This window comes from Triticum aestivum, chromosome 2A, assembly GCF_018294505.1.
Source record: "Triticum aestivum cultivar Chinese Spring chromosome 2A, IWGSC CS RefSeq v2.1, whole genome shotgun sequence".
In the NCBI taxonomy this organism is placed as follows: Eukaryota; Viridiplantae; Streptophyta; class Magnoliopsida; order Poales; family Poaceae; genus Triticum; species Triticum aestivum.
The window spans coordinates 337861768-337880323 of record NC_057797.1 but is presented as its reverse complement, the minus strand read 5'-3'; the positions used below and the strand labels follow the sequence as shown (position 1 = coordinate 337880323).

The window sequence follows — 18556 nt, the reverse complement described above, 5'->3', positions numbered from 1 at the left end:
CACACAATTCACAAATATTACAAATTCATAGTTTACAAACCAAATTATTCAAATTCATACACATCGCATGGTTCAAATGAAGTAAATAGCATGATAAAAGCACAACTACAAAGTGCTATGGATATGCCACTGATGCTCAAAGATCATCTTGGAGCTGGGTATGAACTTCTCGGTTCTCGATCTTGCGATGCACTTCGAGGAATCTCTAGATCCTATTTGCATCATGCTCTGGCTCAACAGGATTCCCATTGGTGATGTACCGAAAGTTCTCAGGCATGTCTCTCTCATCTTCAATGATTATGTTATGCAAGATGATGCAACAAGTCATGATTTGCCATAGAAACTTGGAGTTCCAATACTCTGCAGGTCCACGAACGATTGCAAAGCGCTTCTGAAGCCACCGAAAGCTCTCTCCACATTCTTCCTAGTCGACTCTTGGCGTGTGGCAAAGTGAGATCTTTAGTTACCTTGACGTGGAATTGTTTTTGCAAATGTGGCACATGGAGGATAGATGTCATCTGCAAGGTAGTAACCCATCATGTACTCACGACCATTGACCATATAGTTGCAAGAAGGAGCATCTCCTGCAACAAGCCTAGCAAACAATGGTGATCTTGACAGCACATTCAAGTCATCGTGAGAGCCAGGCAATCCAAAAAATGAATGCCAGATCCATAGATCCTCCGATGCAACAGCCTCAAGAACGATCGTTGCAGTGGCCTTTGTACCAACATTTCCACCCTGCAGGACAATTCTTCCAGGTCCAGTGCATGCAGTCAACTGATCCTAACATCCCAGATCATCCTCTTTCTTCACTCGCTGCCATAAGCCTCTCAGTGTCTTCCTCGTTGGGTGCCCTCAAGTACTCTGGCCCAAAGGCATCAATCACTGCTTTTGTGAACCTTCCAACGGCCTCCAAGATTGTATCTTCTCCAATGCGGGCATAGTCGTCAATTACATCGGCCGAACACCCATATACCAGAAATCGAACAGTCGCAATACACTTCATCAAAGGGCTCGCACTTATCTCTCCGCATGCATTCCTTCTAAGCTTAAACCAATCATCATACTTCTCGACAGCTTTTGCAATGGTGAGAAAGAGACTTGTGTGCATCTGAAAGCGGCGGCGAAAATACTTCTCTAGATAGGTCAGATTAGGGTCAAAATAATCTCTCATAATCTTGGCTTGGCCCTCCGCTCTATCACGGTCGAGTTGTATGCGGCCAAACTGTGATCCTCTCCTTGGTCGTCGAATATCATCATTGAAAATCATGCCAACAACAATTTCGATGCCATCGTCGTCTTCTTCCTCTTCGGATGACTTCGAAATTGAAACGCCTTGATTCAATTCGATTAGGCAAAACAAAACGAGACAAAAAAAACAAAAAAAACTCACCTAGGCAAACCGTCAAACACTTGCAAGGCGGTGGAGGTGTACCGGCCGACCGACAACGTCAAGGCCAAACTAGAGGGCGGCGAGGCGTGGGGATGGCCAGCAAAGGTGCCTAACCACAGTGAGATGCCGGGTAGCCAACGAGGAAGAAGATCCGAGGAGGTTTCCATCAAAACGGTCGATGTGGCGGTAGCCACGTTTCAACTCGACTCCGGCGATGGCGACCGGCTCATACTCGAGCAGAAGGGCAGTGAGGGCCAAGAGAGACGGCGACGAAGCGGCGGAGACGGTGGATAGTCGCCGGCAGGTGCACCATCGACAACGCAGTGATGGTTGGGGGGCGAAAAGTGGGCGCAACATTTACTCAGCCGGATGGAGGCCGGGTGTTTTTAGGCGTCTATGGCGCTGAGAAGTAAAAAAATTACGCCTCTATCCAGTTTACGACTTCGGCTAGGTGCCGGTTAGAGAAATAAACTGAAAATTTTACTCCTCTAACTGAATTTAAGGGATGGGCTAGAGATGCCCCTAAGCTGCAAAAGAACTAGCCCTTGCTCATATTCCAAAGCCGAGACGTATTTATTTCCACGGGAAACCACATATATAATAAATTGGCAGCATCGCAGATTCCCGCATTTCGTGTTTCCCCACAAAGCCACGTGCAAAACTCCAATCCCACATAAGCTTGGCAAGCCAACCCAGCTGGCCGAATCGACAGGGATGCAGGCGGGCCCACTGGTCAGAGACGATGCAACGACCAGTTGTGTCTGGGCCTTCGTCCGTGGGCTGAGAGGACCGGCCTATCGTACTCAGCTATATTAGTCGTTGCGTATGTAGGTGTGGGTATCATTGATCATTTGTATCCACTGAGATCTTATCCTCTGATCTTCTTCTCCAAGCCTCCTTCCCTGCCGTAACACTCCTCTGTAATCTCTGAAACTCTGAGATATATGAACCATACCCTAGCCATGGCAGGGAATGCTATCAATACCATAGCATTTGGTATCTAGAGCCTCGTAAGATTCGCAAAAAAAATATTCTCCGGTGATCTGATCCGCCGTTGACCCCTAATTCCTGACAAAAGGTGCGATTCCTCCGGGAATTCGCGCAAAACACTTCGGTGTACCTGAGTTGGGTTGGGACAACCGGCGGTGAACCACGGCGAAATCTGACAGATCGACGCTCTCAGCACGCATGGCGGCAGCAAAGATGACGCTGGCGGAGATGCAGCAGCTGATTCAGGTGACCATAGCGCAGAGCAAGGCCGTTTCGGAGGCCGGGGCGCACAACGCTAAGGGAATCGAGGAGCTGCGCACAACGCCAAGGGAATCGAGGAGCTGCGCACCGCCGTCGACAGCTACGCGTCGTCCTCGACAAAGGCGTTCGATGCGCTAGCACAGACCACCACTGCGTTGCTCGACCGTACAGAGGCAACGATCGGCTTCTCATCGCCAACAGCGGGCTGGATGCAGCGGTGGACGAGATGAAGCGCTCCCTCAATGGGGTCCTCAAACGCGTCTCGTCTCTGGAACAAGCGACTCGCACAACTACTCTGCCGCAACCACAGCAGCGCGCAGGGGGGTAACGGGTGGAGGTGCCGCGCAACGAGGGAAATCCGGCTGGCGCAGAGATGCGGGCATAGCGCAACAACCGATCTGCCCAAGGCCATGGTGAGCATTCCAGCCATCATTTTCAAACATATGAGGAATTCTCTGATGAAATCTATGAGCACGGAGTGTCGCCCAATTTAGCAGCATAGTATTCCCATTCTAGATTTAGTCCTCGCGTTCCTCGGTCTGATTTTCCAAAGTTTGATGGTGATAATCCCAAGTGGTGGAAACAACAATGTGAAAAATATTTCAGGATGTACTTTGTCCAGGCAAATCTATGGGTTGATTTTGCTACCATGCATTTTCAAGGCAATGTTGTTCTCTGGTTGCAGACCTATGAGGCTATGCACACAGTCGACTCCTGGCCTCGGCTGTGTGTTGTAGTTTTTGCCATAGGAATAAGTATTCCAGGTTAATGGATGTATTCTTTGCATTGCGTCAGGAAGGTTCAGTTGATGACTATGCTCATTGTTTTGAGGAGCATATGCACAAGATACTCATGTACAATCCTTCATATGATGAGACATTCTTTGTGAATCGGTTTATGGAAGGACTGAAGCAGGAGATAAGGGTAGCTGTTAAATTGCAACACCCAGTAACTGTGGATGTGGCATTTGCTTGTGCACAAACACAGGAAGCATTGCTAGCAGAGGATACCAATCGTTCAACAGTCAAACAAGATTCGAAGCAGAGGAACAAACAGTACATTCACCAAGGATTACTTGGGCCGGCTCCTGGATATCAGAAAACCAGAGAAAGGGAAATTCTATGAGAAAGGTGATAATCTTAGGGCTCAGAGACGTGCCAGAGGGGAATGTTTTAAATGTGGAGAGAAATTTGGACCAGGTCATAAGTGTCCCACCTCCATTCAGATACATGTTATTGAGGAGTTATTATCAGCACTACAACTCCCAGACAATTCTGATGAGGCACCTGCCAGGGAAGACAGTGATGCTCCATCTGACACAGAAGAAACAGTAATGAAGTTATCTATACAAGCAGTGAGTGGAACTTCTTGCAAAGAGAGTATCAAGTTACAAGGCATGATAGGGAAACTCATCTGCTCATTCTGATTGACTCTTGTAGCTCCAATAACTTCATCAGTGAGAAATTAGTGGAGAAACTGCAGTGCCTTGTCGAGCAACTAACCCTAGCTTCGGTCAGAGTAGTAGGTGGGGGCTTGTTAACCTGCACTAGACAAGTGTTGGGACTCCAATGGTGGTGTCAGGGCACTAGTTTTACTACATCTCTGAAAGCATTACCACTAGATAATTATGACATCATTTTGGGTATGAATTGGTTGGAGACCATGAGTCCCATGTGGGTTGATTCACGCAAGAAGATTATGAATTTCAGTTACAGAAATACAGAAGCAACACTGACAGGAATTCTTGAGACAGCAACTAATTGCAAATAATTGTCAGCACAAGAATTAAAAGGATTACTGCATACTGATGTTGTTGATCACATTATTCAGCTGTATCACATATCGGATACTCTACCAGAGACTCAACTTGTGCCTGAAGAAGTACAGAAGTTGCTTGCTGAACACAAGAATTTGTTCTCAGAACCTACCTCTCTACCTCCACACAAAAGTTTTGATCACAAAATTTCTCTGTTGCCCGGTGCTGTACCTGTCAATGTCCTACAGATATAATCCAATCCAAAAAAATGAGACTGAGAAACAAATTACTACTATGTTGCAGCAAGGTATTATCCAACTAAGCTCAAGTGCATTTGCTTCTCCTGTTCTGTTGGTCAGAAAGAAAGATGGTACTTGGCGTTTTTGTGTTGATTATCGTCACTTGAATGCAATCACTGTGAAACACAAGTATCCCATGCCTGTGGTGGATGAGCTCTTGGATGAGCTAGTTGGAGCTACTTGGTTTACCAAGTTAGATTTGAGAGCAGGATACCACCAAATTCGAGTGGTGGAAGGGGAGGAGCATAAAACTGCTTTTAAACTGCATAATGGGTTATATGAATTTAAGGTTATTCCTTTTGGGGTGATAGAAGGACCTGCTACTTTTCAAACTGGAATGAACACTGTTTTGACACATTCAAAGAACATCTGAAACATCTTAAGGAAGTTTTTGACTTATTAGCTGCCAACCAGTTATATGTTAAGATGAGTAAGTGTTCTTTTGCTCAGCAGAAGTTTAAGAGTATTTGGGACATGTGATTAGCAAGGATGGAGTGAGCACTGACCCTACTAAAGTACAAGTTGTCAAAGACTGGCCTATTCCCACCAATGTCAATGTCAAACAAGTAAGAGGATTTCTGGGGCTCACAGGATATTACAGAAAATTCATCAAGAACTATGGCATCATCAGTAGAAGTTTGACTGATCTACTCAAGAAAAACATTGTGTTTGTCTGGACCCCTACTAATCAAGAAGCTTTCCAGCAATTACAGACTGCACTGATCACTGCTCCAGTGTTGGCATTACCAGATTTCAATAAACCCTTCACAGTGGAGACAGATGCTAGTAATGTGAGCATTGGAGCAGTTCTGATGCAACAAGGGCATCCTATTGCTTATCTCAGCAAAGCCTTGGGTCCTAAAGCAACTTTCCACTTATGACGAGTGTTTGGCTATTTTACTAGCGAAACTGCTGTGCGAACGACACAGCATGCACGACAGCGGGACGATGCCCAATCCAGCCGTCGGTGGCACTTGACTGCTATACTTAGACGGACTGATATACGCTGTCGTCCACAGATAGTCTGAACATCATCGTGTGCATAGCAGCACTCTTTTACTAGTAGTGGACAAGTGGAAATCTTATCTACAACATGATCATTTTACCATCAACACTGATCACAAAAGTCTGATATGTTACAGTATATGTGGATTGCACTAGCCCTTTCCATCAGTTCAAACTTTTGGTTGCGTTGGCTAGTGCATGAAGCTTAACATGGTATCAGAGCAGGTTTTGAGTTCAAGTCCTGGCTTTTGCAATTTATTTAAAAAATTGTTGATGCCCCCCTTTGTGTCCACGTATAGGCCTCTTGAGTCATACGTGAGCTTTGCGCGCCGTCGCTCTCTTCCGGTTGCACATGTTGACTTGTCTTCCCTGTCACACGTGAGAGGGGGTGTTACAGTATATGTGGATTGCACTCGCCCTTTCCATCAGTTCGAACTTTTGGTTGCGTTGGCTAGTGCATGAAGCTTAACATGATACACTTTCAAGACCAGAAAATTTCTAACCATATTCAACAGAAAGCTCTGTTAAAACTTATGGGCCTCAAATACAGTGTGATGTACAAGAAAGGGTTGGAAAATGGTGCTGCAAATGCTCTGTCTAGAGTGGAAACACAGCCTACAATATTTTCCTTATCTTATTGCACACCCCAGTGGTTGGAAGTAGTAGCTGGTGGTTACTTAACAGACCCCCAAGCAAAGGAATTGCTCACTGAATTAAGTGTTACTGGCAGTAATAACAAGGGTTTCTCCTTACAGCAAGGGATTATCAGGCACAAAGGGAGATTTTGGTTGGGAGCAAACAAAGAAGCTCAGCAAGCAATTCTGCTCTCATTACACTCGAGTGGCATTGGTGGGCATTCTGGAGTTCAAGCCACATATCAACGAGTGAAAGCTTTATTTTCCTGGCCTGCTCTCAAGCAATTTGTGGAACAATTTGTCAAATCATGTTCTATTTGTCAACAAGCTAAGTCAGAACACATAAAGAAACCAGGTTTGCTAAGCCCTCTTCCAATACCTAAAGAAGCTTGGAATATGGTTAGTATGGATTTCATCAGTGGTCTTCCCAAGAGCAAAAACTATGATACAATCTTGGTTGTTATTGACAAGTTCAGCAAATATGGCCATTTCATACCCATGTGCCATCCCTTTACTGCTCTCTCTGTTGCACAAGCATACTTGGACAATGTCTATAAGCTGCACGGCCTGCCTAAAGTTCTCATCACTGATAGAGATCCCTTGTTTACTAGCAATGTGTGGCAGGAGCTTTGCAAACTCACAGACACCAAGATGAACATGAGTACAGCAAACCACCCTGAGACTGATGGTCAAACAGAAAACTTAAATCAATGTGTGGAAATATTTTTGAGGTGTATGGTCCATTCTGCACCCAAGAAGTGGGTCCAGTGGATTTCACAAGCTGAATACTGGTACAATACAAACTTTCATTCTTCTCTTGGACACACACACACACCCTTCAAAGTTCTCTATGGTTATGAGCCGAGACATCTGGGTGTGGAAAATCTGCAGTCAGATACACCCACAGATCTTACAGTTTGGATGTCCGAGCGGAATGCAATGACTGCACTTATCCGTGATCAACTCCAACGTGCTCAACAACGCATAAAAGCTCAGGAAGACAGGCATCGTTCTGAGAGAGTGTTTCAACCAGGCGATTGGGCATATCTGAAACTTCAGCCATATATGCAACAATCAGTTGCTCGTCGCACTAACCACAGATTGGGTTTCAAATACTTTGGTCCATTTCAGGTATTGGAGCGAATTGGTGACGTTGCTTATCGCCTTCAATTACCAGCAACTAGCAAGATGCACCCTGTGGTTCATGTCTCCTTGCTCAAGCCCGCTACACCACCAAGTGATGGTGCCAATACAACTGAAGAGCTTCAGTATGCGCATCAATTGGCCGTATCATCCAAGCCCGCGCAAGTTCTGGCGTCTCTATGGGTGCGTGTCAGAGGACGCACACGCAAGTAGTACAAGATCGCTTGGTCAGGTTTACCGCTGTCTATGGCAACCTGGGAGTGGTCCAGTGCACTATCAGAGCTTCCTACAGCTTGAGGTCAAGCTGTTGCTTAAGGAGCGGGGGGTGCAACGACCAGTTGTGCCTGGGCCTTCCTCCGTGGGCTGAGAGGTATTAGCCGTTGCGTATGTAGGTGTGGGTATCGTTGATCATTTGTATCCACTGAGATCTTATCCTCTGATCTTCTTCTTCTCCAAGCCTCCTTCCCTGCTGTAACACTCCTCTGTAATCTCTGAAACTCTGAGATCTATGAACCATACCCTAGCCATGGCAGCGAATGCTATCAATACTGTAGCAGACGATCACGCACACGTACCTTGTTCTTGTCGATGCGCTTGACGGCGACGCGCTCATCGGACTGGCGGTCGACGGCAGCGAAGGTGTAGCCGAATTGGCCGTGTCCCAGCAGCTTCCCGAGTGCGTACCGCGCCTCGAAGTCCTTGTCGTAGCCGAAGTCCGTCCGCTTCCCGCACGCAATGATCCCCCTGCACCCGCCGCTGCCCTTCCTCCCCTTCTCTTTATTTCCCGCGGGGCCAGCGGGGCTGGCAGCGCTGGAAGAGGTGCAGAGGCCCATCTTCGTCGCCGGCGAAGCCTGCTATTACCATCAATGACGGGAGCAGGATGGATGCAATTTGGTCAAAGCTGAATGGGGGGGGATGGGGGGGAGCGGCCGCGGAGACTTTTGACTCTTGCTTTCTCTCCTCTTGGCTTTTTTTTAGTCGGAGGAATACCACAAGTATAATACGGTGACGGGCGTGTACCGTAAGTATTTAAATATAATATAATATTATTGCTGAGTTTTTTTAGCAACATATTATTGCTGAGTTGGAAGAGAGAAGGAGATAGAAGAGAAGCGGGTTGTATACTTAGAACATCCCTAGCAGATCCCGCAAACCGGGTGATGTAGTGTGGATATCCTAGGACCGATCTTTCATGAAATGGAGGGGATCCAGTGAAAAACACGAAAACACGAGAGAGAAAACACGAGATGAACAAAAGGAAACACTCAAATCAACAAGAAACAATCACACATGTGCTAGATCCAAGTACACATAGAGATCACACGGTCCAAATCCAATAAAGAACGATACATAGGGTAACTGGTTCATCTCCGTGAAGAGGCCTTGAATCTGCGAGGGATCTTCCAATTAGGGGCCTTGAATCCAAGCGTGGATCTTCTCCGTAGAGGCTGCTGTCTCTCTCGATGGAGTAGAACCACAAGGATGAGCAAAGCTCAATCTCTATAATGAGCTAAAACCCATGCTAACCCTGAAAAGGAAGCGGAGGTGGTCTATTTATAGTCTTAGCCACGAAGGGATAGGTGGAAGAGGGATACAAGGCAAAAGGCCCGGCTGTGCACACGCAGATGTCAGACGTCCGAGGGACGTCGGTCGTCCGATGGCTCGCAGGGGTCCGGATGTCCGGAGGGCGTCGAACTTCCGACGTTTTGGTTGTGTTAAGGTGGCGTCGGATTTTCGAACGATGTCGGTCGTCCGATCGCTGGAGGTTGTCGGACCTCCGGTGTCACGTCGGTCGCCCGGTCATTGTAGAGTGTTGGTCGTCTGGTGCCTTCCGGTCGTCTGGCCGGTGTAGACTCCGCTGCTTCGTCTTCTTCCGTCTATGTTTCCACGCTTCCCTCACGGATGGTGTAGTCATTCTGTTGCGCTCGCACTCCTCCTCCTCATCCGTGAAGCTCCGACAATACATATGCATGCACACGAGTGGAGTGTCAAGTAGTATATCATCCTCCAAGGGGTCAGGTGAGCATGTGTAAAGGACATGATTCACCTTTATGTATGTGAAGTAGATGTTGTACGTGTCACTTGTCAAACCGGCTCTTGACATGGTGATGTCCGTAGGATGCTCCGCATCATCCCCTCCCCCTTGGAAAAGATCCGAATTCAGATCAAAAACCAAATCACCATGGGAAAGAGATGGTGTAACCGTGTAGAAGGGGACATTCACCAAGTACTTATCATCTTCAAGCTCGAAATGGGCACTCTCCAATGTCGCACCGTCTTGTGATTCCTTCATAAGGAGCAAGAACAACAAACACTTGGAAAAACAAATGTGGTTGGCGTTAGAGTAAAACCAAGCATTTAAGAGGTGATTCACCCAACAAGTGTCGTTATCAAGCATAGCTTATGACGTGACAAAGGATTGTGACATGGCATGTAAGCATGTGAATTTAGCACAATTAAGGTTGTCATGAAAACAAACATGTAAATGTGAGGTTGCGATGCAAATATGTGTGACAAGGAAATAAACATCTACCTCAAGTTCATAGCAACCATGCATAAAGCACTCGACAAATGGTCGATGGTAGGCATAGGAGTCATTCACAGCACCAAATAAAATGAAGTGTCTAAACAGATGGGTCAAGTGCAAGACAATTCAAGCATAACGTGCACAGGGTGTAGTGAAGATAGTATGGCACTCAACACAATAGAAAGAGCAAGTGTTCATCATGTGTGAGGCAAGCAAGGCAAGCATGTAGCAATACATGGGACATGCACATGTGAAGAAATGACACTGCAACCAAGCACATAATAGGAGCAAATAATCCATGAATTGGATGCAACACACAAGGTATATATGTCATGAGGCATGGCAATGTCAATGATAAGTCAAAGTAAGATCTCTAGCATGTGTGCAATATGTCAAGGTGAAAGCAACACATGAAGTATGATTCACAATATTTATGCTCATGGTTTGGGGGTTCTCAAAAGAGAAGGATATCACCTTGAAAGTATGTCCTTGTGTGTCCTTCACAATGCCGAAGCACAAGCAAGTATGATGTAGAAACGTCGTGGTAGAAGGTGGCTCGCTCTCAAGAGCTCTAATGGTCAACTCACGTGAAGTGGAAGTCAACGCGAATAATGATCCTACACAAGCACAAACAAAAGCAAATGATGTATGTGCATGGTAGATAAACACATCATTCATCGTGATGGTTCTCTTGTCTTGCACATAATCATTATAAGCACAAGTGCATGAATAATATGATGCAACAATGACTATATTCATGGCACGGGGTATATGGTGCAAAGAGGTAAGACAAGCATGCTTCACAAAGAGTATGTCAAAATCTCCAAATATATGCGAGAATGCTATGGGGGCAATCTCATTAGCAAGAATAAAATTATTGTTGCACTCAATACATGGCAAATCATTTAGCATGAGACAAGCAACATATGGAGAGATATGACGAGAAGCAATAACAATCATGTGTAAAGCATGGCAATGGTTGTCATCAACCGCATGAAACGAGCAAGTATGAATCATCGATGATGCAACATAAGCAAGCATATAAATTATGTCGTGCAAACTAGTGGAGCGAAGATGCAACACACTAAGGGAAATCATGGCAATCATGACATGTGAGCAAATAGTGGACATAGGCAATGTACATGACATATCGCAAGCACGAACACAAAGCAAGATCAAAGTATCATCATAGGGATGGGTCGCAAACGAAACATGCAATAACAAGCAATATCTCCACTAAACTTGCAAATACACATACAAGTACGAGAATCAATCATTATGTGTAATGCAAAGCTTGAGTCACAAATGCACGGCAAAGGCATAGGAATGAGCATATCATGCAAAGTGAACATGGCAAGATGGGCATAGAATCTGTAATTGACAATAACCCATAACCATGTGAGGGCCATGTAGAAGAAATGCGCGAAGTTGTTGCGCAATGGGAACCGTGTGAAATACAATTCACGTGATCCCAAGTCATCCTTGCTCTGTAGAGCTCGTTTTTGTCAACTCATGAGATTGTGAGGTTGACAAGTATTCATGGGCACCTACAAAAAAGAGACACAAACCAAAGAAATTGTGTGTGTGGTAAATGTACACATCATCCATCATGATGTGTATGTGCACGTGCGAGTTAGCACAAGATAAGTATCGCTCAAAGAAATTTGATGCATGGTATAAAAACATGTCATCCCTCATGAAAGAATAGTTGTTATGTATAACATGATGGGGACACAAATTGAGCGGGCAAGTATATGGCACAACAATAGCATTATGATTCATGGGGAGCATATTGTGCACATAATTATTGGGATCAAGCAATGGATGGGATTGATCAAAATCTCCTAACATGTATGAGGAAACTATGGGGTCTCCTCATGAACAATATCGGAAACATCATTTGAAGAAAATGGACAACATCCAAAACAATGCATAACCGAAGCTAGGTGGTCATGGCATGGAATATGATTGAAATGATGCAAAGGGAGCATATCAATATCATCACAAGATAAACAAATGCCAATAACCATGGGCTTGTCATCTATGCCATATGTGCAAATTGGGTTTATTTTAATGTCATATGCATAGTTACTACAAAGAGATTGCAAATTTGACATATGATTGATCATATGACAAGTCAAGCGGATTGTCAAACATGATGTGACTTAAAGAATTATCACAAGAAATCCTATGCAACATGGCATCACAACTAATAGACTCCACATGAAAATCATCAAACTCATCATAAATGGGTAAATCATCGCATAGGGAAATCATATTAGCATGAAGCATCGCAATAGGGGTATCAACATCATGCGAGCAATCAATGTCCACTAGTGGGACTAGAGCATCACCTTCACCTATGTTACCTTTTTCATTTCACTCAAGTGGTGTAGGTGATGTGGGAAAGACCAAATGGTGGTCATCTTCATCTTGATGGAACCATGTGGGGGTGCATCATATTCCACCATCGCCTTGTCCATAGGAAGGATGAAGTCATAGAGAATTGGCACATCATCATATATGGGACCTAACACCAAATGAGAAGACACGATGGATGTAGATCTTAAGTAATTAGAAATCGAAGTGGCATCACATGCCCTATCAACTACCTCACTCTCTCTATATGGTGGCTCACTCACTCCCTCCAAGTAGGTGCACTCAATGTCACATATGGTGGAGTCACTCATCTCACTCAAGTGGTGGGGGTTGTGGCTCTCCTCACATGAGAATTGGGGCAACTCCTCATATATGGGGCTAGTGGTGAACTCACTCTCACTCTCAATATGGTGGCAAAAGCCACTCAAGTCATCATACGTCGTCGTGGTCGAAGGGGAAATCCCATGCTCAATCATCTCGTCACCGTCGCCATGGATGAAGGCCGAGGATGGCGCATCATCGCTCTCCTCCATGACCGAAGGGAAAATCCCATGCTTGATCATGTGTGAATACATAGACAAACAGAGTGTAACTAGTATGCCTCTACTTGGCTAGCTCGTTAATCAAAGATGGTTAAGTTTCCTAGCCATGGACATGAGTTGTGATTTGATGAACGGGATCACATCATTAGAGAATGATGTGATTGACATGATCCATCCATTAGCTTAGCACTATGATCGTTTAGTTTATTGCTATTACTTTCTTCATGACTTATACATGTTCCTATGACTATGAGATTATGCAACTCCCGAATACCGAAGGAACACTTAGTGTGCTATCAAACGTCACAACGTAACTAGGTGATTATAAAGATGCTCTATAGGTGTCTCCGATGGTGTTTGTTGAGTTGGCATAGATCGAGATATGATTTGTCACTCTGATTGTCGGATAGGTATCTCCGCGCCCTCTCGGTAATGCACATCACTATAAGCCTTGCAAGCAATGTAACTAATGATTTAGTTGTGGGATGATGCATTACGGAACGAGTAAAGAGACTTGCCGGTAACGAGATTGAACTAGGTATGATGATACCGACGATTGAATCTCGGGCAAGTAACATACCGATGACAAAGGGAACAATGTATGTTGTTATGTGGTTCAACTGATAAATATCTTTGTAGAATATGTAGGAGCCAATATGGGCATCTAGGTTCCGCTATTGGTTATTGACCAGAGAGATGTCTCGGTCATGTCTACATAGTTCTCGAACCCGTAGGGTCCACACGCTTAATGCTCGTTGACGATATAATATTATATGAATTATGTATGTTGGTGACCGAATGTTGTTCGGAGTCCCGGATGAGATCATGGACATGACGAGGAGCTCCGGAATGGTCCGGTGGTAAAGATTAATATATAGGATGATATGGTTCAACCAAGGGGTGAAGCCCACGAGGCTTTAGGTCGGTGCAAAAGGAGTTTTGCGGAGGCCAGGGGCCAAACGCCGGAGACCCTGGCGTCTAGCGTCTGGCCTTGGGCCAGACGCTAAGGATTGTGGCGTTTGGTCCCGGAGTCCGAGTGGGACTCTTGCCTTTCGGGAAAAACCGACTTTGAGAAGGCTTTTGCTCCAAGTTTCGACCCCAGGGCTCAACATATAAATAGAGGGGTAGAGCTAGCACCAAAGACACATCAAGAAACACCAAGCCGTGTGCCGGAAACCCCGTCCCTCTAGTTTATCCTCCATCATAGTTTTCGTAGTGCTTAGGCGAAGCCCTGCGGAGATTGTTCTTCACCAACACCGTCACCACGCCATCGTGCTTCCGGAACTCATATACTACTTTGCCTGTCTTGCTGGATCAAGAAGGCGAGGACGTCATCGAGCTGAATGTGTGCTGAACACGGAGGTGTCATGCGTTCGGTACTTGATCGGGACGGATCGTGAAAGTGTACGACTACATCAACCGCGTTGATAAACGCTTCCGCTTCCGGTCTACGAGGGTACGTAGACACACTCTCCCCTCTCGTTGCTATGCATCCCTAGATAGATCTTGCGTGATTGTAGGAAAATTTTAAAATACCGCGTTCCCCAACTGTGGCATCCGAGCCAGGTCTATGCGTAGATATTATATGCACGAGTAGAAAACAAAGGAGTTGTGGGCGTGGGTATATACATATTGCTTGCCGTCACTAGTTGTTTCTTGATTCGGCGGTATTGTTGGATGAAGCAGCCCGGACCGACATTACATGACCGCGTTCACGAGACTGGTTCTACCGACATGCTTTGCACACAGGTGGCTGGCGGGTGTCAGTTTCTCCAACTTTAGTTGAATTGGATTCAATGAACAGGGTTCTTTTGAAGATCAAAAAGTAATCATTATACCATATTGTGGTTTATGCGTAGGTAAGAACAGTTCTTGCTAGAAGCCCGTAGCAGCCACGTAAAACTTGCAACAACAAAGTAGAGGACATCTAACTTGTTTTTGCAGGGCATGTTGTGATGTGATATGGTCAACACGTGATTATATAAATTATTGTATGAGATGATCATGTTTTGTAACATAGTTATCGGCAACTGGCAGGAGCCATATGGTTGTCGCTTTATTGTATGAAATGCAATCGCCATGTAATTGCTTTACTTTATCACTAAGCGGTAGCGATAGTCGTAGAAGCAATAGTTGGCGAGACGACAACGATGCTACGATGGAGATCAAGGTGTCAAGCCGGTGACGATGGTGATCATGACGGTGCTTTGGAGATGGAGATCAAAGGCACAAGATGATGATGGCCATATCATATCACTTATTTGATTGCATGTGATGTTTATCCTTTATGCATCTTATTTTGCTTAGTTCGGCAGTAGCATTATAAGATGATCTCTCACTAAGTTTCAAGGTACAAGTGTTCTCCCTGAGTATGCACCGTTGCTATAGTTCGTCGTGCCGAGACACCACGTGATGATCGGGTGTGATAAGCTCTACATTCACATACAACGGGTGCAAGCCAGTTTTGCACAAGCAAAATACTTGGGTTAAACTTGATGAGCCTAGCATATGCAGATATGGCCTCGGAACACTGAGACCGAAAGGTCAACCGTGAATCATATAGTAGACATGATCAACATAGTGATGTTCACCATTGAAAACTACTCCATCTCACGTGATGATCAGACATGGTTTAGTTGATATGGATCACGTGATCACTTAGATGATTAGAGGGATGTCTATCTAAGTGGGAGTTCTTAAGTAATATGATTAATTGAACTTTAATTTATCATGAACTTAGTACCTGATAGTATTTTGCATGTCTATGTTGTTGTAGATAAATGGCCCATGTTGTTGTTCCGTTGAATTTTAATGCGTTCCTAGAGAAAGCTAAGTTGAAAGATGATGGTAGCAATTACATGGACTGGGTCCGTAACTTGATGATTATCCTCATTGCTGCACAAAAGAATTACGTCCTGGAAGCACCGCTAGGTGCCAAACCCGCTGCAGGAGCAACGCCAGATGTTATGAACACCTGGGAGAGCAAAGTTGATGACTACTCGATAGTTCAGTGTGCCATGCTTTACGGCTTAGAACCGGGACTTCAACTATGTTTTGAACGTCATGGAGCATATGAGATGTTCCAGGAGTTGGAGTTAATATTTCAAGCAAATGCCTGGATTGAGAGATATGAAGTCTCCAATAAGTTCTATAGATGCAAAATGGAGGAGAATAGTTCTGTCAGTGAGCATATACTCAGAATGTCTGGGTACCACAATCACTTGATTCAACTGGGAGTTAGTCTTCCAGTTGATAGTGTCGTTGACAGAGTTCTTCAATCACTGCCACCAAGCTACAAGAGATTTGTGATGAACTATAATATGCAAGGGATGGATAAGACAATTCCCGAGCTCTTCGCAATGCTAAAGGCTGTGGAGGTAGAAATCAAGAAGGAGTATCAAGTGTGAATGGTCAACAAGACCACCAGTTTCAAGAAAAAGGGTAAAGGGAAGAAGGGGAACTTGAAGAAGAACGGCAAACAAGTTGCTGCTCAAGTGAAGAAGCCCAAGTCTAGACCTAAGCCTGAGACTGAGTGCTTCTACTGCAAAGGGACTGGTCACTGGAAGCGAAACTGCCCCAAGTATTTGGCGGAGAAGAAGGATGGCAAAGTGAAAGGATTTGATATACATGTTATTGATGTGTACCTTACTAATGCTCGCAGTAGCGCCTGGGTATTTGATACTGGTTATGTTGCTAATATTTGCAACTCGAAATAGGGGCTACGGATTTAGCGAAGATTGGGTAAGGACGAGCTGATGATGCGCGTAGGAAATGGTTCCAAAGTCGATGTGATCGCCGTCGGCACGCTACCTCTACATCTACCTTCGAGATTAGTTTTAGACCTGAATAATTGTTATTTGGTGCCAGCGTTAAGCATGAACATTATATCTGGATCTTGTTTGATGTGAGACGGTTATTCATTTAAATCAGAGAATAATGGTTGTTCTATTTATATGAATAATATCTTTTATGGTCATGCACCCCTAATGAGTGGTCTATTTTTACTAAATCTTGATAGTAGTGATACACATGTTCATAGTATTGAAAGCCAAAAGATATAAGTTTAATAATGATAGTGCAAATTATTTGTGGCACTGCCGTTTAGGTCATATTGGTGTAAAGTGCATGAAGAAACTCCATGTTGATGGTCTTTTGGAATCACTTGATGCTTGTGAACCATGCCTCATGGGCAAGATGGCTAAGACTCCGTTCTCCGAAACAATGGAGCGAGCAACAGACTTGTTGGAAATAATACATACTGATGTATGCGGTCCAATGAGTATTGATGCTCGCGGCGGGTATCGTTATTTTCTGACCTTCACAGATGATTTGAGAAGATATGGGTATATCTACTTGATGGAACATAAGTCTGAAACATTTGAAAAGTTCAAAGAATTTCAGAGTGAAGTGGAAAATCATCGTAATAAGGAAATAAAGTTTCTACGATTTGATCGTGGAGGAGAATATTTGAGTTATGAGTTTGGTCTTCGTTTGAAACAATGCGGAATAGTTTTGCAACTCACGCCACCTGGAACACCACAACGTAATGGTGTGTCTGAACATCGTAACCGCACTTTATTAGATATGGTGCGATCTATGATGTCTCTGATTTACCGCTATCATTTTGGGGTTATGCTTTAGAGACGGTTGCATTCACGTTAAATAGGGCACCATCGAAATCTGTTGAGACGACACCTTATGAACTGTGGTTTGGCAAGAAACCCAAGTTGTCGTTTCTTAAAGTTTGGGGCTGCGATGCTTATGTGAAAAAGCTTCAACCTGGTAAGCTCAAACCCAAATCGGAGAAATGTGTCTTCATCTATACCTACTAATAAAGAGGCTATTGCTTCTTACCGCCGCAATTTCGTCTGTTTTTGGTCCGCCCGTCGTCCGTCCACTTCGCCCGTATTATTTTTGTATCCGAGGTGGTACTAATTTCAACCCGCAGCTCATCCGTAGAGAAAACCCGCAATCCTCGTGATAAAAGACAACAACGATTCATACTGGCACTGGGCTGTCAAGGATCACCCAAAAATATTGGGCCTGCTCCTAGGATTCCAAGGATCACCAAAAAGTAATTGCCTGGGTTGTGTTAGAGTTATATATATAGCCATGTAACCTTTTGTATTTACCCTATTGTATAAGGGGTTTCCTACATATATTCCACACCTGTACATGTATATATACTAACCTATGGCCATGTGGAAATACAAGTTGCTTTCCTAACATGGTATTAGAGCCTTAGGTTTTTTTTGCACGCGCAACTCGTGCTCCCGATCCAATCTCCGAGCGGTCGTCATCCTTCTTCGAGCGGGGCTGCTCTCTCCTCATCGAGTGCCCAGGCCGGCTGCTTCCCTCCTCGAGTTCGCCCGCCAACTCTGTGCTGCTCGATCTGGCCGGCCCGTCCACTGGTCTCCGCCTCCAGCCCGAGCAATCCTATCCAATCCTCCCGCTGCTGCTACTTGTCAAGGATTGAACAGCTGCTATTGTTGCCCAGGACGCCAACCCCATCCCGTTTTCCAATCTTCACCTGCTGCTGCTTCGCTCGGGGTCCTGCCTGGCCCCTGACTGTTGCTGCTGTTCTCATCCAGATCCTCTGCTGGTTCCCTTCCGTTGACCACAA

At 44.9% G+C, this 18556-nt stretch overlaps 1 protein-coding gene across 4 annotated transcripts in view; it reads right to left on the bottom strand.

Annotated features, from left to right (window-relative positions):
• The window catches only part of LOC100192124 (calcium-dependent protein kinase 18), a 46558-nt gene extending 38164 nt beyond the window's left edge, over positions 1-8394 (bottom strand). For all 4 annotated transcript variants that reach the window (XM_044600814.1, XM_044600815.1, XM_044600817.1 and 1 more), the window contains exon 1: positions 8061-8394. In XM_044600814.1, the coding sequence (XP_044456749.1) occupies positions 8061-8318 (258 nt within the window). In that variant the 5' untranslated portion in view covers positions 8319-8394. The remainder of the gene's footprint in view (positions 1-8060) is intronic.
• Positions 8395-18556: the final 10162 nt, after the last annotated feature.